The sequence below is a fragment of the Balaenoptera musculus genome, chromosome 3 (genome assembly GCF_009873245.2).
Source record: "Balaenoptera musculus isolate JJ_BM4_2016_0621 chromosome 3, mBalMus1.pri.v3, whole genome shotgun sequence".
Classification (NCBI taxonomy): Eukaryota; Metazoa; Chordata; class Mammalia; order Artiodactyla; family Balaenopteridae; genus Balaenoptera; species Balaenoptera musculus.
In genome coordinates this window covers 123970415-123994479 of record NC_045787.1, presented here as the reverse complement: position 1 = coordinate 123994479, position 24065 = coordinate 123970415, and the positions used below count along the sequence as shown (strand labels likewise).

The 24065-nt window shown below is 39.0% G+C and overlaps 1 protein-coding gene across 1 annotated transcript in view; it reads left to right on the top strand.

Moving 5' to 3' along the window:
• The window catches only part of HTR4 (5-hydroxytryptamine receptor 4), a 166402-nt gene that overhangs the window by 18779 nt on the left and 123558 nt on the right, over positions 1-24065 (top strand). Inside the window, exon 2 of the mRNA XM_036847934.1 lies at positions 5548-5620. Coding sequence (XP_036703829.1) covers positions 5595-5620 — 26 coding nt within the window. The 5' untranslated portion in view covers positions 5548-5594. The remainder of the gene's footprint in view (positions 1-5547; positions 5621-24065) is intronic.

The following is a 24065-nucleotide window of genomic DNA, read 5'->3' as shown; positions in this document are numbered from 1 at the left end:
GGTCTTTTGCTAGGGATTTGAGCAGAACTAACACAGACTATCACGGTCCTACAGTTTTAGCATTGGAAGAAACCTTATCAGTCACCAGAATCACATTTCTTGTTTAGACATCCTTAAATAATTACCCACATGCTGCCTAAATGCCTCTAATGACAAGCAACTCACCTTTTCAAAGTTTCCTTTAACTTCCGAGAAGTTCTAATTCCTTGAAATTTCTCCCTTTGCTCACCCTGTCCAGTACCTTCTGGCCTAGTTGATTCTACAGTTGGGACAGTTGAGACCTAGACTGATGAACAGACTTGCTTAAGAATAGGAACAGTGAGTTAGTTAGTAGTGGGTCAAGCTGAGTGACTCCTGGTCCAGTGTTCCTTCCATTGTGCCAAGCTCCCACCCTCAATTTGGCAATTAAGATAAATAATGTTTTACTTATTCCTGACACTTGTCCAAAACAAAGGTATTGGAATATGCCCTTTGATGTAGAAATTTAACCCATGTAGGCATACTCTATAAAGAAACGTGGTCAATCCATGCACAGTTATGCATGAATATCTGCCCATGCGGCCAAAACCAAAGGAAAAAGACCAAAGTGCAGCAAAGCAAGCTGAGGTTATGACATAGCTCCAAGTAGGCAGATGTTGGCACTATACCAAACTACATCAATATTTCACTCCAATAGGTGGGGACTATTTACAGGTGAGCCCTGTGCTCTCACTTCTCATAATAGAGATGCAACTACACACCTTCTGTTAACCATTAACAACTGTTCCACAGCAATCTTTCAGAGTATTCTGAGTAAAAGAACAAGGGTAAAGATGGGGTGTGCTTACCTTCGGGGTTTGCCCTTTAGTTTTTTAAAATTTGTAAGTCAGAAAACTAAGAGTTGGAATCAGCATTTGGTGGCATAAAGAATTTCACCTCTTCCTCCTCCTTCTCCTCCCATTTTAAGGAAAGATCAGTCTCAATGTATCCAACAAGGAAAAGAAGCTCCAAGGAATATGATGGAGTTGTATGTTGCTGTAGCTTTACTTTTGTGACAGATAAAGTGTTTTGAATAATTAGTGACTTGATGTCCTATTGCTGAGATAATAATGAGACTTTCATTTGTACCTCACATGGTAGAAGGGTTTATTTGGCTCCCTCTTCCACCCCTTTCCCAGGACTTGCTGTGCTTTTTTTTCTGATTATGATGATCTAGGAGTGTTTCTCTGAAGGAGACAAGAATACAGCATGACTATCATTAAAACACACACATACACACACATGCACGTGTGCCATATGCACACGAGGGCTAACTGAATTTCAAATTAGAACTTTTAGAAGGGATGTAGCTTATATCTGAGCATGGGAGATGCTCTCAGTTGATTGTACTTTTAATTAACTGGGTAGTATTTTGTTAAGGAGTCAGAAATATAAGTATGCAACATAAAAGCATGGTTCCTTGCACACACCTGTCACTCTGAGCAGTCTTCCCAGCAAGTGGTGTCCCTATAATCACAGCTCAGATTAGATATCCCTGGTGAGCACGGCAGAAAATAGTGGACTATAATCGATGAATCAATTCAGGATAAGTACTAATCACCAGCTTCTCTTTTGTTACTGTTCCTTTATCTCTAACAAAATGCATGTTCTCACTGGCTTGTTAAATGGCAGTCATTTTAAATTTGCTCATTGAGTTTCCATGAGCAAAATATAACAATGTACATTGCTATGAATATATAGTTTTCCCCATGTTGTAACATTTTCAAATGCAGTTTCAATGAATGAACTTTAGCTAGCTTTTAACTGTTTTCCCTAGTTCCAGCTTTTCTTCCTTCTCATCTGTATACAAATACAATGTTGATTTTCTTGTATATAACTAAGGATTTTTTTGTTTGTTTGTTTCAAATAATGGTTGGCCCAACTCAGATTGGCTTACAGAGGAAAAAGAGAATTTTTTGGCTCAATATAATTGGGAAGTTTAAGTATAAAATTGTCTTAAGACACTGCTAGACCTTAAGCCTCAAATTATCTCATCAGGACTCAGCATTCTCTATGTTGCAACTCTGTTTTCCTTTGGGTGTTAGCTTCGTTCTCAGACAAGCTCTCCCCACAAAGTGGCACTGATGGCCACCAGCAGCTTTAAATTGAAAGTCTATCAGTTTAGCAACAGCAGGGGAAAGACAGGCTCTTTCTAGCAAAAATCCCAGGGCTGGCTTTACAGTCCAGCTGGTGAGTTAATGAATCCTTGTGGCCAGAGAATGGACTATTCTGATTGGCCAGTCCTGGTCATGTGCTCATCAGTGGGATTGAGGCAGGGGAGGCATTCCACAAAGGAAAATCAAGGCACTGTTCTCAGAGAAAGAGGAAATAAATGGTCAGCAGAAAATTAAAGGAAATATTCACTTTCATGAGGAGTTTCCCTTGTTAACAGTGGGAGGAAGTGTGATAGGATGACAAAAACTATGCAAGAGGGAAGAGAGATGGGAACATATGTATATGTATAACTGATTCACTTTGTTATAAAGCAGAAAGTAACACACCATTGTAAAGCAATTATACTGCAATAAAGATGCTAAAAAAAAAAAAAAAACTATGCAAGATAAAGCTTGAGTTTCAGAATTGACAACCCTGGATTGAATTCTCAGTTTGGTTAAGTGCTAGCTGTGTGACTTTGGCAAGTCAGGTAACCTCTTTGACCCTTAGTCTCTTCATCTAACAATAGACATAACGTCTCAGAGGTTGGAGGAGAAGGAAAAGGACAGTATTTAGCACTTGTTAATACTTAGTAAAGAGTAAATAAGTTGAACTGGTTTTTGATACTTTTAAAAATTACAGTATTTATTCTGCAGTGGTTCATATACTACCTCCCAGAGGGAGAGTCACAAGCTCTCAAACCTCAGTTTCCTCATTTGCAAAACGAATTAACTACTTAGTTGACTCAAGAAATATCTATGAAGAGAATACTTTAGGCATTTTTCTAGGCACTGAAGTTATAATAGTGATCAAGATATAACTATGCCCTCTTGAAACTTATATTTTAGTAAGGGAGATAGATCACTAATAAAGAAGCAATGGCGTATATATAAGGTGTGTACTAAGAAGAAAAAAATAGAGTGGATACAGAGGATGGAAACTTTCAGAAAATGAGGTCTGAAATTTTATTTAGATGGTCGGGGAAGTGACAGCCTTATTTCCTGTGTCCCTAAGGAAGTAAGGGAGTGATCTACATGGTAGCATTCCAGGGAGAGGAAACAAGTGAAAAAGCTCTGAGGTGAGAGCCTACTATGATGGTCAAGGAAAGACGCAAAACCAAAGAGTTCAAAGGTGGTGAGGGGGTGGGGCATGGCTAAAGTTGGGTTGGAGAGGAGCTGGGACCAGATCATGATAAGGAGTTTGGATTTTATTTTAAGCATGACAGAAAGCCACTAGAATTTTATATAGGCAAGAAATGATCTGACTTCCATTTAAAAAATATTCTGGCTACCATGGGGAGAAGAGATGATAGTGGAGCTAGCAGGAGACCAGTTAGGAAAGTTAGGAGAGTAGTTAGGACACCAGTTGGGAAAGGAGATGGTGGCTTGGACCAGGTGCTGGTTTTGGAGTTAATGAAAAAAAGTCAAAGATTGAGGAATCATTTTCAAAGTAGAGGGAGTGAGTTTGCTGATAGTTTTATTGTAGGGTGTGAAAAAATGTGGTGTTTTGTCTGTGCAACTGGATAAATGGTGGAGCCATTTCCTGAGATGGAGAATGCTAGGGGAGGAGTAAGTTTTGTGCTGGAGCGGGAAGTGAAGGGTTTAGTTTGAAATGCTTTATAATCATACAAGTTGAGATGTCAGGTAGGTGATATGAGTCTGGGAAAGGCCTAGACTTTATAACTTTGGAAATCTCTACTGAACAGACTGTTTTTTAAGCCATGGGAATGGATGTTAATCTGTTATTTTTTGCTCTTTCCAGAAACATAGGTTATTTATACGATCTGCATTAGGACACTAGCTAGTGAAAATAGGTAACTGTATTGTTATGATTAAAATAGTATGAGTATTTTCAGTTTTTTTAAACCATTTTTGAGGGTGGGTAATCATATCCCTTTGAGAATCTAGTAAACTCTTGATCATCATCTGCCTAGAAAAAAAATAGATGTGCACACACACCATCTCACTTCAGGAATGATTTTAGATAGAGGAGTACAAAGGTTGGAACCCTCCCGCTTCAGTAGTTAGGGCTTTGTACTTATGTACTTCAAATAAAAGATTATTCCAGATTCAAAATGTAAAAGAGATAGAAGTAGACAGAAGTGCTTTGTTTGAGGTCAGAGTAGGGGATTGAGTCCTGTAGGCTGAGCCTTCCTCATACCTGTCACAAACCCAGAAATGCCCATGGGAGCCCATGTTAATCTTAGAGGCTTTAAAGAATAAACTTTGAAAAACACAGAGAGACCCATGTCCTTTCCAGCTCTGGTGGCCTGCCATTCTTTTCCTGGCTGCCAGGCATATATGTTTGGTTCACCCTGACCAAGGAATCCAAGGGCCCAGGCTGAGTTTCAGGGTTTTGTTATGTAGATAAACAGATTTACATTTTCTTCCATGTAAAATTTTATTGGAAAACCAGCAGATGGAATTATAGAATATCAGAGCTAGAAGTAAACCCAGAGATCATCTCTTCCAATCCCTTCTGTTTATTGAGAAGTAGAGGATGAAGTTAGAAGGAGAAAGGGTCTTGCTTAGGGTAACTCCAAAAGAAACAGACTGAGCTCCACCCCTATGTTCTCTGATTCACCATGTTTTAGAACAAATGTGGTTAAAAATATAGGAATTCTTCTGAAAACTGAAACTACACAGCCAGTTCAGAGATCTGACTTGGTGGAGATCAGTGAGTGTCCATCCATTAAAGAGTGTAAGGTCTTCTGAGGGTCTATGCTAGAGGAACTTACAGTAGTTTGAAAATTGACTCCTCTTCAGTTGTGAGTTCTTAGCCTGGGGTTCATGGAGGGGCCTCAAGGAATTATGGGCTCCCCAGAAAGTGTGTATATATGTACATGCACATCTATTTTTTTTTTTCTAGGAAGAGGGTTCTCAAGAGTTTACTAGATTCTCAAAGAGATTTATCCACCCTCAAAAAGGGTTTTTTAAAAAAAAAACCTGAAAAATCCTCATAGGAAACAAGATGGCTGACCATTTTAGGCAATGTACTATTTTAATCATAACAATGTAGTTACCTGTTTTCACCAACTAGTGTCCTAATGCAGATCATATAAACAAGCTATGTATCTGGGAAGAGCAAAAAATAACAAATAAACAGATTAAACATGGAGTAAAAAGAAATACCTTTACGTTTTAATCTCTAAGAGATTAGTCAAATGTAAAGAAACTTTTTGCAGTACTCAGCTGTGCCATACCTCAGTATGCCAATAGCTTTTTGCTGTAGTATTGTTTATTAAATACTTTTCCGACACACTACAAAAGTCCTAATAATTAGGAAGCAATGAGTATTTGGCATTTTTTCCCTTCACGACTTTTATTTTCCTACATTACTTTCTTGTCTAATCTCTTTTTTATTTCCCCATTACAGTACCCTGTGCACACTGAAATCCAACTCACCCATGCCTATTTCCTGTAATGGACGAACTTGATGCTAATGTGAGGTATGTTACATTTCTGTATACATTGTGCTGTAAATTGTGGTCATTTGAACTCTAAGGTCTCTGAAAAGTCTGTTGTAGTAGAGTTACAAAGCTAGTAGATGTGGATTTTCTTCAATATTTCATATATAATCATGAGTGTGGTACTGTTTGATTATTAATGTTTTTTCATTTCTGTTTAAATGATAAATATAATATGGCTGTAAATGATTCCAGATGCCTATACTAAAAGTCTGCATTACAGGAGATGCTCTTCCATGAAAATAGATATTCATCTCTGTAATAGGAAGAAAGAAGATGTATTTAAATGGGGGTAAAAATAGCTTAAGAATATTTATCTGTACATCTAAACTTTAGATATACGTTTAAATAGCTTTTTGTGACAAGTGCTAGTTTGCCAGTTCTTTTATCAACCAGGTCATTAGATTATGTGACATGATGGTTGCATGGTATAGTTACATAAAGCTAAATGATTTTTGTTTTGTTTTTCTGTAATTTCCTGCAACCCTTGGAGATCAAATAATAGGATGGCTTCTAGGGATTTTTTTTTTCTTTAAAGGCTTGCTGCATTTTATTTGGTACAACCAAATATTGTGGAGAAAATTGTATTCAATAAGGTTTAAATGTTATGAATTGGCATTTGAGGCTGAAGATATCATCGATATCAATAGCTGGAAGACATGCTCAAAAAATACATTCTTGGTGCAATCACAGGAGCAGTTTTTCTTTCATTTGAGATCTGTAGGAAAGCACATTTCAGGTATAGATCAGAGGCACTATGCCTCTGTGTTTGATGTAGGAGAACGCTGTGACAAAATGGAGCTGTCAAATATCTTGACAGAAACTCACAGAAACTCTAGTGTAATGTGACTGGAGCTGCAAAGATGTACTACCACTCCAATGCAGGGGTTCCTTAAGGGTAGAATATGTCTCATGAATAATCCCTGGCACATGGTGGATATTTAATAAAGAGTTATTGATCAGCCAGTAATTGTGCTACATATATTTCAAATAGGGTGATATTCTAGTATACTTAGGTATGCACAGAGACTCTATATTCAGCAGTAAAACATTTTACACTCCCAATGGAAGCATCGTGGACTTTGATATTTACCAAACACACTGACTTGATGCAGAGTCTTAGGACTTTAACAGAGATTTTTAGGCTAGTACCACATACTTAATTTTCCTCTGAAAATTTGTGGCATTATTTGCACAGAGAAAGCATAGTGGAATCTAGAGAGTCTCCATTTTATTTTTATTAATTAAAAGGCCAAAGTGAGCAGTGTCAATGGTGATAAGTTTATCAAATTGTTTTAAGTTTCAGACATTGTATTAAACTGGATCAGTTGGTTAAAATCAGTACTTCTTTTTGGATGATTCAGATAGTATGATCCCTAACATCTCCAGCTTTTCAACATTTATTTATAGCAGCATTGGATTCTAATAGCAGAATACAATTCAATTAAATGAACATTAGCCATTCTCCTGGGTGCTGTAGATCTGCAATGCAGGATACAAGATGATATCACTCCTCGGAATCTTGTCTCTGGACCATCCTCTCTGTCTGATTTCTAACCTGATCCCGTCAACATATGCTCATCCTCACCTACGCCCCATCTCTACCCACAACATTAGTAACATGCAAGTGCCACAGACTTTCCAGCTATTTCCTTCTCAGCCCACCCTCTGGGTGTCCATAGTAAAGGACATTTATTTACCAAATTGTGATGCATGGATCAATAGTAATGCATGATGATTTTAGGTGGTACATGAATGTCTGTTTTATTTTTAAATAAATATTTATTTTAAGGTAACCTTATGGTGGTAATACTATTTTGCCACTGATAGTAGTGAAATAGAGTTTTCTTTTAAAATACATTTACTTAAAATTTGAAAGTAAGTTTTAGTTAAAGAAAAAAATTATAAGCAGTGTTTTTTCATTATTATTATTATTATTGGCCATGTTGGGTTTTTGTTGCTGCACGCGGGCTTTCTCTAGTTGTGATGAGCGGGGGCTACTCTTTCTTGCAGTGCGCGGGCTTCTCATTGCGGTGGCTTCTCTTGTTGCGGAGCACGGGCTCTTGGTGCGTGGACTTCAGTAGCTGCAGCACGTGGGCTCAGTAGTTGCAGCACGTGGGTCCTAGAGCGCAGGCTCAGCAGTTGTGGCGCACAGGCTTAGTCGCTCTGTGACATGTGGGATCTTCCCAGACCAGGGCTCGAGCCCATGTGCCCTACATTGGCAGGCGGATTCTTAACCACTGTGCCGCCAGGGAAGTCCCTATACAGCAGTGCTAATTATATTTATCATGTGGTACTTAGGCGTTTGCATCTTTTACCTGCCTTCATCCTTGTTAAGAGAGTAAATCCTAAGAGCTCTCATCGCAAGAAAAAGTATTTGTTTTCTATTTCTTTAATTATGTATCTGTATGAGATGATGGATGGTCACTAAAATTATTGTGATAATCATTTCATGATGTATGTAAGTCAGCTCATTATGCTGTACACCTTAAACTTATACAGTGCTGTAAGTCAATTATATCTCCATAATGCTGGAAAAAAAGAAAAATATTATGTACTTTTAAAATATTCATTAATAAATGAATGTGAAAAAAATCACAAGGGTACTATGCAGATGACTAGGGTCCAGAAACCCATGTTCTAGGTATAACTAGATAGAGTAAATTTTATCATTTGAAGAATAGGAACCAGAAATTTTTTTTTGGTAAGGAAATGTCTTCACTTGGTAAAGTGCCCGTATAGAGTGAAAGCCAAAGGGTCTGGGTCCCTGGCACAGGAGAGGAATTTTTTAACTTACTCTGAAGACAGGAAAATGAGTGACCAGAGGAGGGAGAAGATAGGAAAAGAGAAGATTCAGAGAAGAAGGAGAGTCTGGATCCTGCTTAGCAGAAGGTGGGACATCTAGCTGCATGGTGGCTGTAAGACGTTGAGAGGAGTTAGGTTGCATCTTTTTGTTTGTTTGTTTAAAAATGCATGATGTGTGTGCTGACCTCTCCCAGCACCGAGTTCTTCAGCAAAATTTTCTAGCTTGGCTAGGAAAGGAGTGTGGAATGTTTACTATGTGTGAGGTCATCATGAGCTATAAACTTAACGTGTATTATCCTTTTAATTTTTAAAACGATCCTCTGAGGCACATCTTTATTATCCCCATTTTACAATGTGTGGTAACTAAGGTACAAAGAGGTTAAGTAAACTGCTCAAGGTCATAAAACCACACTGCCTCCTACTATACTACAGATATTTTATATGAGTGTGTGTGTGTGTGTGTGTGTGTGCGCGCATGTGTAAATTGGTGAGATGCCTGACATTCCTGTCTGGGTAAATGTAGTTCGGAAGAGAGAATGCATGTGTGAGAATGAAAACCCCAAAGGCACAGGATGAGTGTGAATCAGAAATCTGAGAGAAAGATTTCTACGGGCTATAGAATTGAGAGTCTCCAGCCAATTTTCCCCAGATATCAAGGAACAGAGAGGTCCTAGTTGACACTTAGGGCTAAATAAAATGTCTAGCATTTAAGTATTTTGTCAGGCCATACTGGTTACTTAATTTTTGGTTTGTTTGGTTTCATTTAATTGAGTTTGCTATTTCACCTTGTTCCTTGTTATTGTATATCTTCCAGTATTATTGACTATAAGCATCAGAAACTAACTTGCTGGGCTTCCCTGGTGGCACAGTGGTTAAGAATCCACCTGCCAATGCAGGGGACATGGGTTCAAGCCCTGGTCCGGGAAGATCCCACATGCCGTAGAGCAGCTAAGCCTGTGCACCACAGCTACTGAGCCTCCGCTCTAGAGCCCGCAAGCCACAACTACTTAGCCTGCATGCCACAACTACTGAAGCCTATGCACCTAGAGCCCGTGCCCCACCACAAGAGAAGCCACTGCAATGAGAAGCCCATGCACCGCAACGAAGAGTAGCTCCTGCTCACCGCACCTAGAGAAAGCCCAGACACAGCAATGAAGACCCAACCCAGCCATAAATAAATAAATAAATTTATAAAAAAGAAAGAAAGAAAGAAAGAAACTAACTCGCTAACATATTCAAAGGTAATTTTTGGGAAGCTACAATGTATATTTTCAAAGAATTAAGGTGAAAATTCTGGGGGACCAGGTTTGCAACTAAACAAGAACTTTGAGAATTCTAGTAGAGCTAGGAAGTGGAACAGTGACCAACCATGGAAAGAAGTGGTCAGTACATTTCTGCATCATGGATAATGTCCAACCATTTCCTCTTTCTATATGCTACTCAAGAGTCAGAATCAGACATCTGATTGACCAAGCTAAGTCATGTGACCACTTGTTGTCCATTTCATAATGGGAGGCAGGTATCACTCAAGATGACATGCAATGGAGGAAAGTTAAATCCTCCAAAGTAATTGGTGCTTTTTAGAAAGGGGGAATTGAGGCTTGGTAGCCAAAATATGTTAATGTCCAGCTCCATTCGTTTTGTAGCGGTTGGATTTATTTATGGTGTTTCAATAATGTTGCTCCATTGGTAAATAAAAATATGTGAGGGTTCCGTCATTAGTTTGATATAATTAGTTAAGCACCTAAACGATGTGCGAGGAAGAGTTAACATAAGTGCCTGTTCTTAAGTATCTCAAGCTAGAAGACAGTTGTACAAATAGCATTTAATACAATGACAAAAGAGCCCAAATAGTGGGCTATACAATGAGCTGTATTCTCTGTGAACTAACTATAAGGGAGGACTAAAAAAAAAAAAAAAAAAAAAAAAGAAATGCTAGGTTTGGATTTTAGAAATAGGAGAAGCATTACAAGCATTTTTTCCCTTAAGAGCTTTCACTGCAGAGAGCAGTCGATATAGGATGGATTGACTCAGGATGAAAAGCCAGCAGTGAATCAGGCCCTGGTTGGAGTGGCAAGTTCAGGATGAGTTCTGTCCCTTGGTAAATACTGTAGTGTCTCACAAACTTAGCAGTCACCCCTTTCCAGGCAGTCTGACACCCACCTGATGTCAGTTTTTGGTCTGTTTGCTTCTTGTTGGGGCTCTAGAGGAGACAGCTGCATTCTTTTTGAAGGGTTGAAGAAAGGAAAATGGAAACAGTGGCTTCAGTGATTTTGTAGCAGATACTCTTTGAGGATATCATTGGCCTGTGTTTGGGCAGCGAGCCTGGCGGTGCCTTACCCCAGTGCTATCCCTAAGTCCCTGAGGCTGCTTAATGCAGCCCTGAAACACTTACTGCCTGACTTCAGAGATAACCCATGCCTTTTGTTTTGTTCGTTTTAACTGCCAGATTCTTCCCACTGACATGTGGTTTTCCTCAGCTCAAGTGTGATCCCTAAAGGCCACCCAGGTCTCCGTCCTTTTCTTCCTGCTGTTTATTACACTTAAACAGTTTCTGCTTTCTAAGAATTTTTTTTTCTATCAATTTCTAGTTCCAGAAAGTGCAGGGTTCAGGCAGAAGACGTAAGGGGAGGAAAAGTCCAAATATACACACAGTTGCTCTTTGAAGATTTCTCAAGATAAAGACCTCAGACTTTGAGTGGAGAGAAAGTTTATTTTTTAATCTTGATTCTTTTTAGCTGTGGCTTCTTCCTAACCTTGACTCATCGCCCTGCCCCAGTACACTTTCCTGCTGCACTGCCTCTCTTTAGTAAGAATACCTTGGTTTAATACTCTTTCTCCTCTACAGAAAAACTGTTGTGCTTTCTCATTAATGTTTCTCATTAGCAACCAAAAAAGCATCATATAGGAATGATTAATCATATAAATGGTAGCATTTCCCTCCTTTTGCTACGGTTTCTAGCAAAGTCAGAACCAAATTTATAACTACCACTGGCAACTATAGAAGATCTCCAGGCACTTACTATGGCTCTAACATGCCCTTATTTGATTTTTCCAGCCCTTTTTGTCACTTCATTTTACTTTTTTTGCTTTCTTAACTACATCTTATATTGTTTATTTTTGTAAGCCACTTTAAGGAATGAAGGAAAGGAGGAAGAAAGAGAGGGAGAAAGGAATCCAAGAAGAAACGTTTTTTCCAAGGGAGAATCTTTCTTCCTTCTTTGGTAGGGCTTGATGCCATGTGCTGGGGAGCTACTAAACATCATTGAACAGAAGATCAAGATGGCAAGCTTTTGTATAAAGCACAAAAAATCTGAATAAATGCCAAAAGCTGAATACTCTAAAATATAAAATACATACACGATGTAAATACAACCACCTACTGTACACACATCACAACATTAATTAAAAGCCATAACAAAGAAGAGTATCTGGCTTCGAGTTACAGTTGACCTTTGAACAACATGGGTTTGAACTGCTTGGGTCCACTTACATGCAGATTTTTTTCAAAAGTAAATGCTACAGTACTGCATGGTCTGAGATTGGTTGAATCCATGGATGTGGAACTATGGGTACTGAGGGCCAAGTATAAGTTGTACACAGATTTTTCAACTGCTCAGAGGTTTTGTGCCCTTAACCCCCAAGTTGTTCAAGGATCAACTGTAATTACCCAGTTGCTTTAATTCTGTCATGGCACTAATTTGCAATTCATTACTTCAAATCAAGAAATAAAATTAATTGGAAATCAATGTGAGTACGAGTGTTAATTGAAATGATCCAATTTTAGCGAAGAGAAAAAAGAACAATTTTTAAAATAAGGGAGTTGATTTCTGGTTTGATTATTAGTACTGGTGACAATGCTTATATTTCACTAAAGTCTCAGGATGAAGTTGGAATTTTTAATGCTAAATATTCTAAAGCCTTGAAATAACTCCTAGAGTTTAAAATCAATGTGTGCAAGTTGTCAGCCCTAAAGACTTATCAATATGTAATTGATTTGGAAGCAGAGTTAATTCATGTTTGTAACCTGACAGTTGCAACTGTGAACATGTGGAACTTTAAGTCAGTGAAATGTTTTGCAGGAAATCTCTCTTCAGGCTTTGAAATTGTGACATGCATTAGCATATAAGGAGAAAGTGAGTGGGTACCATTTAAAAGGGGTTATTTTTATGTTGCTTTAGAAATGTAAATGAGAATCATACTCAACTTTATTGCTTGACTGATACAATGGTGATTATTCAGTTAGTCTTCTAATTAGATCATGAACATAGTGACTATGAACTGGAACTTACCCTGTAGTGGAAACCCCTGTTCCTCATGGGGTCACAGGGGACCTTAAGGGGGAGGATGACATGTTCCTAAAACAATGGTCTCTTGCAATGGGTGAAATTCGCTGGTTGTGGCACAAAGCTAGCAGTCCTCTACATCAGGGGGTCCCCAACCCCCGGGCCTTGGACCAGTAGCAGTCCACGGCCTGTTAGGAACCGGGCGGCACAGGGCAAGCGAGCGAAGCTTCATCTGCCACTCCCCATCACTCACATTACCACCTGAAGCATCCCCCCCCACCTCCCACCCCCCGGCCTCCGTGGAAAAACTGTCTTCCATGAAACCGGTCCCTGTTGCCAAAAAGGTTGGGAACCACTGCTCTACATGATGTCACACTGTACAGCTTCTGAAGTACATATATCACAGTGATTTCAACTGGCAGCATCACAGGAAGCTGGAAGAGTGGGGTTTTGGGAAACAAAATGATGTGGGTTTAAGTCTTGGCTTTCTCATTTACTAGCTATATGACCTTGAACTAATTATTTCATTTTCAGAGCCTTTAGTTTTGGCATCTGAAAATGGTTTCTTTGTAAGGATTATAATGTAGGTAATACTCTTAGCATAGTGTCTCACACATACATGGATCAAACAAATGGTAAATGTTGTCTTTAGTGATCACAGTAATCATGAGATATTGGCTTTATTACCCCTAGGACTGATAATTAACTACTCTACTCTGTAAGTTTCTTGATTGCTTAAATTTGGTGTCCATTTAATTGGCTGACCTTATTAATCAGTTGTTAACTTTTTTTGACTATTTGTCCCTGATTGTGCCCATTCTCTGTTGAGGAAACTGAGGCTCCCAGAGGTGATAGAAACAAGGGGCATAATTGGGATGAGACCACTGCTCTTCTCTACCCTACTCGGCACTGTTTTCTCTTTACTCTGCGGCTTCCATGAATGTGGATCCATTCCTGTTTGGGAATTGGAGGATCTAGGGTTCAATCCTGTGTCTCTTTGACTCTTAGTCTTGTGTTCTATTCAATAAAGACAGCTCTCCATTATATGCAATGCATCCCTAGATTGATGATCTTTGTTTAGAGGAAGACACCTCTGACTTGTTTCTTTCTGCTTCTATATTTATCAGTGTCCAGTTGGGAAAATAGAGGCTGTTTAATACATTTCAAGAAAAGGGAGGTTTAATGCAGGGCATTGGTCACAAAGCTCCCTGGAAGGGCAAGAAGAAGGGGATGTTAACCAGAGGTCATGAAGCTTCACGGATCTGCTGCAAGCCCTGCTCCCATCACATCTGTTGCTTAAGGAATCATCATTTGCTGCTGCTCTCACTGCTAATGGCACCTCCAGATATTGGAGAAAAAGGTTCTTTTTCCTTCTCAAAGTCCAGTTTCCCATTCTGAACCTCCTATTTGGAGAACATAACCAGAAGCCAGCTGGCAAGGAAGTATGGAAAATGTAGTTTTTAGGCTTCTACCCTTTCTGGTTGAGATAAGTGCCATCATCCAGAGTCACATTTCTAGTAAGAGGTGAAGCCAGTATTTTCACCCAGTTTGCTTGATGTCAGAGCCTAAGTTTCAGTTTGCTTGTGCAAAAATTTCTGTGTTGTAGAGTATCTGTTCTATACATTTTAAAACTTGGGTTCGCAAACTAAAGACCTGGCACATATGTTTTTCTGGCCTGTCTCAGTTTTTAAAAATTGACTTAAGCACCTGTGGGGAGGCTGGGCACTCTCCAGTTTACCAGAGAAACAATGAATTCTATTGCCTGCAAAGAACCATTACATTACCTTCCATAGCTACAGCGTCCAGTTGGTCAGGGAGTTCGATCTACCTACCACACCCTTGAAGGCTTTTTATTTTATCACTTAAATTTTGAAAACAGTGGTAAGAATCATTTCCAATTTTATAGATCATATCATGACACTTAGTACCTGCTATTTTCTCCCTGGAAATTTGTTTTATTTTCATTTAGCAAATAGGGTTGTACTGAATTAAAGCACTTTTTTCAATTAAAGAATTGGAACAGGTTTCTAAGTAAATATCTGTTAAGTGATTACCATTTTATCAGTCAGGTAATGATGTTCAGGCAATGTTCTTATTTGCATTTCTAAAGAACTGTAAGAATAATCTTTTTTTTTTTCCATTCTCGTCCGCCCACTCACTTGCTTCTGAACTTATAATGGCTTTATTAATTTAAGTGCTTGCAAAAAGTATTATACAAAGTACTCATCCTTGAATGTTCAATACTATCGTGCCCTTTGCATAACAGATATAGATGCATATTCATTGTAAGGTCTCACTATCAACAGTGTAACTGACATTTTTAGCCTTACCTTATCTCAAATGCCACCATTGTTCATTATGTATAATTATTGCAATCCAAACCCTCAAAAGTTGAATTCTAGAAAAAGTGTATGTGTAGATAGTATAGAACTCTGAAGTTGCTTTTTAAATATGAAAAAAAGACAATTTCTCAGCATTCAAAAAATATTGGTAATAGTAAATGAAGAAAACTAGATATGGAAGGTCCAGAAATGTGACCAGAAATGTGACCTCTTTCTGCACAAAAGAGGGAAAAGTCATGTCAGGTATTGTGGGAGGATGACTCTGAGTACAGGCTGAATTACAGTGGATGACAGGAATTATGGGCTCAGGGACTCAGGTGACTGTTATACTTGTCCAAGGGATGGTGGATAAGGACCGGAACTAAGATTGAGGGAGTAGGGATAGAGGAAGAAGACACAGATTCTAGAGGAATTTAAGAAGTAGAATTCATGGTAGAAGGTGACCAATTGAATGAGAAAGAAGAGGAAGACATTTTGAAGGTGACCATGGAGCAGTAAGGTGTCTGAAGAAATAGAGCATAGTTCAGAGCTGGTGGAGACGGAGGAAACTGTGAGACATTCTGGTGATAAATATCTAATAGAAAGTTGGCTAAATTGGTGTGGGGCTCAGAGGGGAAATGTTTGGGGAAAGATTCTGATCCCATCTGATGCATGATGGATCGAATGGAATAGAAATTGACCCCCAAAGCTCTAATTATCTTCTAGACAAGGGAAAAATGAATGTAGCTCTCTAAATATTAATATCAAAGAGACTGCCTGTATATGAAACTTCTTCCTTCTTGAGACTTCAGGGGTTATTTCATTCTCTAACTTGCAAGTAATAAGGAAGTTTTGCACAATTAGGATGTGTGTAAGAGTTAACAACTATGACCCTACTGAATTCCTAACCTCAGAAAACTTATGTGAGCAAGCCACCTCCTGTACATCTGGAAATACTAAATTATTTCCTTTGTACTTTAATTTCTAGTCAGTGTGATTGTGGGAATTGAGTCTAATATTTTTCATGGTAAATAAATTATTTATGACTCATGGGGTTATGATGTAAGAAATGCACAAGTATTTGGAAAATAAATAGTGCATTGATTTACTGTGAGTTTTAGACAGGCTATGATAATTAAGGATTTCAACCAATGTAGTACTTTAGTAAAGGATAGGATAGAATTCCCTCTGTAAAAGGGAATGTTTTGGTGGCTTGTCCTGGGATTGAACTGAATTTTATCATTGCATCACTGACAGAAGTTTTGAAAATAAATTGAGTTGCCCCAAAGAATCCTGAGAATCAGAAAAATGTGGCAGATTTCTGTTTGCAACTACAGACATGTTATTTTCTATGCTTGTGTTACTGATGGGCTATCCAGTTTGACACTCCTAATTGACAGGAAGAAGTACCAGCCAACCAGTCTTCTAGCTTATTGAGAGATTTTATAGGCCTCTCAGACCAGTTCTCTGGTGAATCAGCCTGAGGTTGGGGTTATGATTTTTTTATACTAGTGAAAGAGGAATTGGCTCTGAGTAAAGATCAGCTTTGGAATCTGGGAAACGCATTTGTGGGAACAAAAGCAGAAGAGAGAAATGTTCAATCCACTTCAGAAAAAAACTTTGCTTCTAAGAACCTCCACTTTAATTGTTTGCAGGAACATTGATGCCGCTAATTAAAAGTAGCGAAGTTGAAAGGTATTTAAAATATCTCATCTAATCAAAAAGCCCTAAGCAGTTAGTCATATTTTTAAAAAATTTGTAATTCATATTTGATTAATTGTGACATGCTTCTATCCAAGTTATGCTGAACTGATGAGGTTTTACTCTGTGGAAAAAAAAATAGTAACCTTTTTACACCAGCTTAATTTTAGGACTGTTTTATTTAGAATTATGTAACCTTGACTCTGCAACCCTCTGCTTCTCTTCCTGTCATTTCTGTCATTAGGCCTCACCATTTCTTTTCTGAGCGATTGGCGTCATCGCCAAACTCCTTTCTTGACTATGGCTGTCCCACCTCCAGTTCATTTAGCAGTCACATGACTGCCCATCTTTCTATAGCTTATGTTTAATCATGCCCATCCCCTGTCTTTTGTCAACTTCCTATTCACACTTTGAATTCAAACTTATCTTCTACAGACCCACAAGCCTTCCCAACCTCCCCGCTATGCTCCCGGATCTCTGTATACAAATTGCTGTTATCAATTGTTTGTAATTGTCAGAGTTGATTGTAGTTATTTGTTTAATATGTCTACCTCCTCTGCTGGATTTCATGTGGCCAGTATTTATCACACTGTCTGGTATATTATAGTGTTGGAGGAATTTAAGTAAAATTGAGAAAGCCTTTATATTTCACTTTACAATTCTTTAGACAAGATCTCATCATCAATCCAGGCCTGTCATAGACAGGGTTGTGCCCAGCAGATGCTAGCAGCCACCACCTCTTCCTCCCACCCCCTATACACCAAATCTCACTTGCAGTTATGGATTCGGAGGCTATGAGATTTGGAGAGGAGATAGGAGGATGGAAAGAACACCTGTTCTCTATTTGAAGTTGAGAAGGCCTCTCCGGTGGGGCTGTTTACAGATTCACAGCATGACCTCTAGTGACAGGGCTGGTGCTCCCTTTATTTTGCGTCCTTTACCTGGGATGGACTCTTTTGCAGTGCTGCCACCACCATTCCTGCTGTGTCTCACTAACAGGTATCGAGCACTCAATAATGTAGGTGCTGTGCTAAACCCTTTATCACTACTTTTTCATTCACTCCATATAACAATTCTATGAAGGGGGTGATCTTATCATCTGCATTTTATAGGTAGTAACACTGAGACATAGAAAGATTAATTAACTTGCCCAAGTTCATACAGCTAACACATGGTGGAGTCAAGGATCCAAACTTAGGAGGTCTGACTCCTGAGCTCTGTCTCCTGACTCCTGTACTGCAGCTTCCTCTTTACCACGGTACCACAGTGGTGCATTACTGATGCTGGTATTATTATGCCAAGCTCTCAGACCACCATTACTCATTTACTTCTACAACTTCTGCTACTACTTCAACTATTATTATTAATTCTATTATTTCTACTGTCTTTACTACCACAACTTTGAGTTCCTAATACTTTCTTTGTTCCGAATACTATGCTAAGTGCTTTATCAACAGTGTCACTGGGGAACAATACAGGTGACCAACTCTGAGAAACAAAGCCTGTGTCATCCCAGAGAGAGGAGCCCGTGTGCTCTGTGATCAGAGGAGATTATGCCCTTTTCAATAGGCTTTCTGTTTCTCTTTGCCTCATTCTCCAGGAATTCTTCCTCACCTCTAATAAGAAATCCATTAGCTGTATCACTTCTGTTTTTTTTTTCTTCCCATATTCAGAGGAGACTGAGATCAGCTGGAGACCTAGAATATTAGCATAATTATGGTCCTTCAGAGACCTTAAGAGAGTTGAAGGCTCTCCCATGTATCAGAATTCCCACTGTGGTGTCCTAGGAAGTAGACACCTGCTTCTGCTTGAAAATTCCACTCCTCTTTTTAAGTATGTCCAGGTAATTGGTTAAATTAGACTTAATCATCAATTCAATCCAGATTATTATGTATTTCAGTGAAGAAAAGCAACCATGGTGAGACTGTCAAATTATGTAATATTTTAATAGTCAGGTCTGGCAATAGGTTTTATTTTACAGACTATTAAGTTTGCCCTCTGCGCCTTTACTCTTTCTCTCATTTTCTGTGCTGTTGTTCAACATGCTACTTCTTTGTTTGTCCAGTTGCTGTCCCTGTCTCTTCCCACAGAGCAGGCATCATCTGCATCTGCCTCCAGGGAACAGGTTCGCTGGGCTGGACGGCTTTCCTTAAGACAACTTCAGGGGGTTAGTTCTTTCCTATCTACTTGAAAGCCAGGAGCCCATTTCCATCTCAGTCCCTGGGTTTCCCAAGCAGATAACTCTAGTTTAAGAATGACTGATGCCTTTTCTCTTCTGTCACCTTTTCCTGTTCCCTGCTGTCTTTTCCTCTCCTCCTCTTCCTCTTCTACATTGTGTTCCTGGCATGTCACCTTGCATCCCTCTCTCCCTGTCTCCCCTAGTTCTCTTTTTCTCTTGCATTTCCACTCTGCTTGGCACTTCTACTCTCATTTACAACCCATCATTTTCATCCTCTTCTTTTTTCTCAATATTTTTATCTCCCCTAACCCCTTACTTATTAGTTCATTGTCAAACATTTTTCTTTTGTTTTACAAATGGATTTTTAGGAATACTTGCATACAAACTTGTGAATTGACAAGTGTTCACCAACTATCTACAGTATGTATGGGTGTTTGTGGTTGAAAAGAAGTATGAGATAACATTTCTGGCTAGTGATAAGACCTCATATTAATAGTTTATTTACAAGGTATTTCAGAGTTTACAGTGTGCTTTCTTTTATTTATTTATTTAAAAATTTTTATTGGAGTATAGTTGATTTACAGTGTTGTGTTAGTTTCTGCTGTACAGCAAAGTGAATCAGTTATATGTATACATATATCTACTCCTTTTTAGATTCTCTGCCCATATAGGTCATTACAGAGTCCTGAGTAGAGTTCCTTGTGCTATACAGTAGGTCCTTATTAGTTATCTTTTTTGTTTTTGGCCGCACCACATGGCTTGCGGGATCTTAGTTCCCTGACCAGGGATTGAACCCATGCTCCCTGCAGTGGAAGTGCAGAGTCTTAAACACTGGACCACCGGGGAAGTCCCTAGTTATCTATATTATATACAGTAGTGTGTATGTGTTAATCCCAATTTCCCAATTTATCCCCCTCTCCCCCTTTCCCCTTGGTAGCCATAAGTTTGTTTTCTACATCTGTGACTCTATTTCTGTTTTGTAAATAAGTTCATTTGTACCATTTTTTTTTAGATTCTACGTATAAGTGATATCATATGATATTCATCTTTCTCTGTCTGACTAACTTCACTCAGTATGACGATCTCTAAGTCCATCCATGTTGCTGCAAATGGCATTATTTCATTCTTTTTTATGGCTGAGTAATATTCCATTTTATATATGTACTACATGTATATCCATTCCTCTGTCGGTGGACATTTAGGTTGCTTCCATGTCCTGTCCACGTCCATTGTTACCTAATTCTCACAACATCCAGCAAAATAGGGCAAGTATTATTAACCTAACTTACAGATAAAGGAAATGAAAATTTGACAGGTTATGAAAAAGATTTTTTGTGCTTAAGGTCACACCACTGGTATATGACAGAACCAAGATTAGAATCCAGGTGTTTTGATTCTGAGTCCAGTGTTGTTTTTACTATACATTGGGCAGTAAGTACACACAAGAGTATCATAAGTATATCAGCATGGTAACAGTGGTGTTATATGGTGCTAAAATGTAAGTAGAGAGACATGATGTAACTAGGTATTTGTTCTAGGTTGGGATATGTGGAAGTGTTAACTGAAGTCTGGTTCTCACCAGACTTTAGGTGGCTGAGACCTAAAGACAAATTATCCATCAGGATAGGTTTGTTTACAAAGAAACATAACAGGTACATGATGGAATGATTTAGTCCATGAAGTGATATTATAACAAGCAGCTGGCATCAGGCAAACCCAGCAAATGGTATTATTCCTACCCAGCAGTGGGGAATCTGGAAGTTGACCATTTTAAATCATATAGATCATTGTCCTTAGGGAAGTTTCTCAAGATGTACTAGGGACCAGTGGGAGGAATGGTGAGGGAGACCTCTGATGCTGAAGTGACTGGGGTTTGGGGGGTTATTACAAGAGGAAGTCAGAAACATAGGGGTGCATTTGGATACCAGTCAAAGCTGGAATGCAAATTGGCAGCTGGGTCTCAGGCTCCATACTGAAACGAAGAGCCCAGAGCTGAGATGTAACCCAAATGAGCAGTAAGGATGACTTGATGTCGAGGATTGTCAGTAACTCAGCATGAAATATTAAAGTGACCTTTGAATTCTCTTGATTATGGATGGACCAGATCTCCAAGGCAGGTTCTAATAAAGAAAATGTGCCCTACAGACCATTTGTTAAAAAGGACAAAATAAAGGGAAAATTCAGGGTGAGCTTACATCAACAGGGGAGACTTCATGAGAAGTTGCCTTTGAAATACAGGAAAAATATAGATTATCCATGTAGTGGCTAAATATTTGAAGAGTGCTGTTAGTCAGAATTCTTCCAGTTTCAGGCCAATTCAAAGTAGCTTAAGCAACAATGAGAATTCATTAGCTCACCAAACTGAAAAGTTCAGGAGTGCAACTTGCTGGACCAGGGTCTCAAATAAGATCCTTGGAATTGGTCTCTCTCTCTCTCGACTCTGCCATCCTCTTAAAGCAGGGCCTTTCAGTGTAGCAATGCCTTGAAGTTCCAGGCTTACAACCTATCAGCTTCTAATATGGATAGTACAAAGGTCTTCCTTCCTAACAGAGTCCCACAATTAAGTCCATTGGATCAGTTTACATCCATGTAACCATCTCTAAACCATTGTGGTGTGCATTATATTTCTATTGAAATGTCTAGGGGAATTAAATATGGCAATTGGCAAGGCCTAGATTCTGTGCTGTCCCTGGAGATGAGATGGGGAAAATAGGCTCAGTCCCACCCAAACCGCAATATGGTTCCCCCAAAGAAAATGGAATTCTTTTACCAAATGAAGAGGGAATGAGTGCTTGACAGCTTAAAATTGCAGATGTTCAATACAGGTGCCAAAATCCTTGCTTAGAGGAGACTAACCTCAGAGGTCTTTGAGGTTGAGTTGTGAAGGAAATCCTTTGTTCACTGATGTAAGAGTGTATCATTTTGCAAATTTTTGTATAATTGTATCATTATGTAAAATTATTGTATCACCATGGTGGACCAGACAGAGTTTAGATCAGGAGTTTGATGTAGATGGCACGTACTGAGAGATAGGTATGCCAGGTGATAGGTTCCAGTGAAACTGACAAGGCTGTAAGGATCAGGTGGCTCTTAGGATTCAGAGAGAGCAAAAGTCCAGAGAAGACGACTAAGAGAGCTGGATCCAATTGTGCTGGTTGGTAAATCACACTAGAGTTTTTCATTCCAAGATACAAACTTGGTTTTCACGCTCAGTTATGTATGAGCAGCCCTGGAACTCTTGATAACAGGTAGAAGACTTGTGTTAGAAATACTTCTCAGTGAACTGGCTTCTTGTTAGGAAATGGGAGACACAAAGTTCAAACACTTCTTTTGAATTTCAAAGAATCTCTTCTTGTTAACAAGCATTAATGACTCTCCCTCATTCAAACAAATGATTGCAGTTGACAGTAGAAATGTAAATCTCACTGTAACTAATGATGCTGTTAATATTCCTTACCTATTTATGGATATTATTCTGACATATACGAATATGATTGTATACATATATGGTAAGTGGTTGTACACATGAGGAGGTGATGGTGACTGTTCTTCTAAGTAAGTGTATATTCCTGAGTGGGTGTGAGTTGTGGTGTGGATACAGCAGCTGTTGAGTCTCAATGTGGTTTTCTTTTTTTTTTTTTCTTTTTTAACATCTTTATTGGAGTATAATTGCTTTACAATGGTGTGTTAGTTTCTGCTGTATAACAAAGTGAATCAGCTATACGTATACATATATCCCCATATCCCCTCCCTCTTGCGTCTCCCTCCCACCCTCCCTAGCCCACCCCTCTAGGTGGTCACAAAGCACCGAGCTCATCTCCCTGTGCTATGCAGCTGCTTCCCACTAGCTATTTTACATTTGGTAGTGTATATATGTCTGTGCCACTCTCTCACTTCGTCCCAGCTTACCCTTCCCCCTCCCCATGTCCTCAAGTCCATTCTGTATGTCTGTGTCTTTATTCCTGCCTTTCCACTAGGTTCTTCAGAACCATTTTTTTTTTAAAGATTCCATATATATGTGTTAGCATACAGTATTTGTTTTCCTCTTTCTGACTTACTTCACTCCGTAGGACAGACTCTAGGTCCATCCACCTCACTACAAATAACTCAATTTCATTTCTTTTGATGGCTGAGTAATATTCCATTGTATATGTGTGCCACATCTTCTTTATCCATTCATGTGTCGATGGACACTAAGGTTGCTTCCATGTCCTGGCTATTGTAAATAGTGCTGCATTGAACATTGTGGTACATGACTCTTTTTGAATTATGGTTTTCTCAGTGTATATGCCCAGTAGTGGGATTGCTGGGTCGTATGATAGTTCTATTTTTAGTTTTCCAGTTATAGCACATCTGAATTTGGACCAGCCACATTTCAAATGTTAAATAACTACGTGTGGCTAGTGGCTACCATAATGGACAGTGCAGTCCTAGAATCAAGTTCCAAGATCAGCAAATTACTTGAATGAGCCACCACTCTCCATTCTTATCCCACCCCTCACCCCAACTGCAAATGATACTAGTCTATTACTCTGTGTTCCCATGTCCTGGTTCTGTGACCTTACCATCCTTCTGGACAGTTTTTGAGGCTGTCACTACCAACTGATCAGTTACTGGACAAGTGACTTAAAACCATTTTGCCAATGCAGATAGTTCAACCTCTGATTTTTCCTCCGTATTCTTCTCACTGGGTTCTGCTCCAGGTGTCCTGTCCTTGCCTGACCTTGTCCTGAGTAAACATCTAAGTCTTTCCCTCGTTTTCCCCCAATATACCAACAAGTTTAGTTTCCCACACTCAGTTTGTCTATTGCCTGTTCTTGTACCTGGCTGTTTATTTATTTCTTTCTTTTTTTAGGGGATTCTTTTGTATATATGTCCATGCCACTCTCTCACTTCGTCCCAGCTTACCCTTCCCCCACCCCGTGTCCTCAAGTCCATTCTCTGCATCTGTGTCTTTATTCCTGTCCTGTCCCTAGGTTCTTCAGAACCATTTTTTTTTTTAGATCCCATATATATGTGTTAGCATATGATATTGTTTTCCTCTTTCTGACTTACTTCACTCTGTATGACAGACTCTAGGTCCATCCACCTCACTACAAATAACTCAATTTCGTTTCTTTTTATGACTGAGTAAT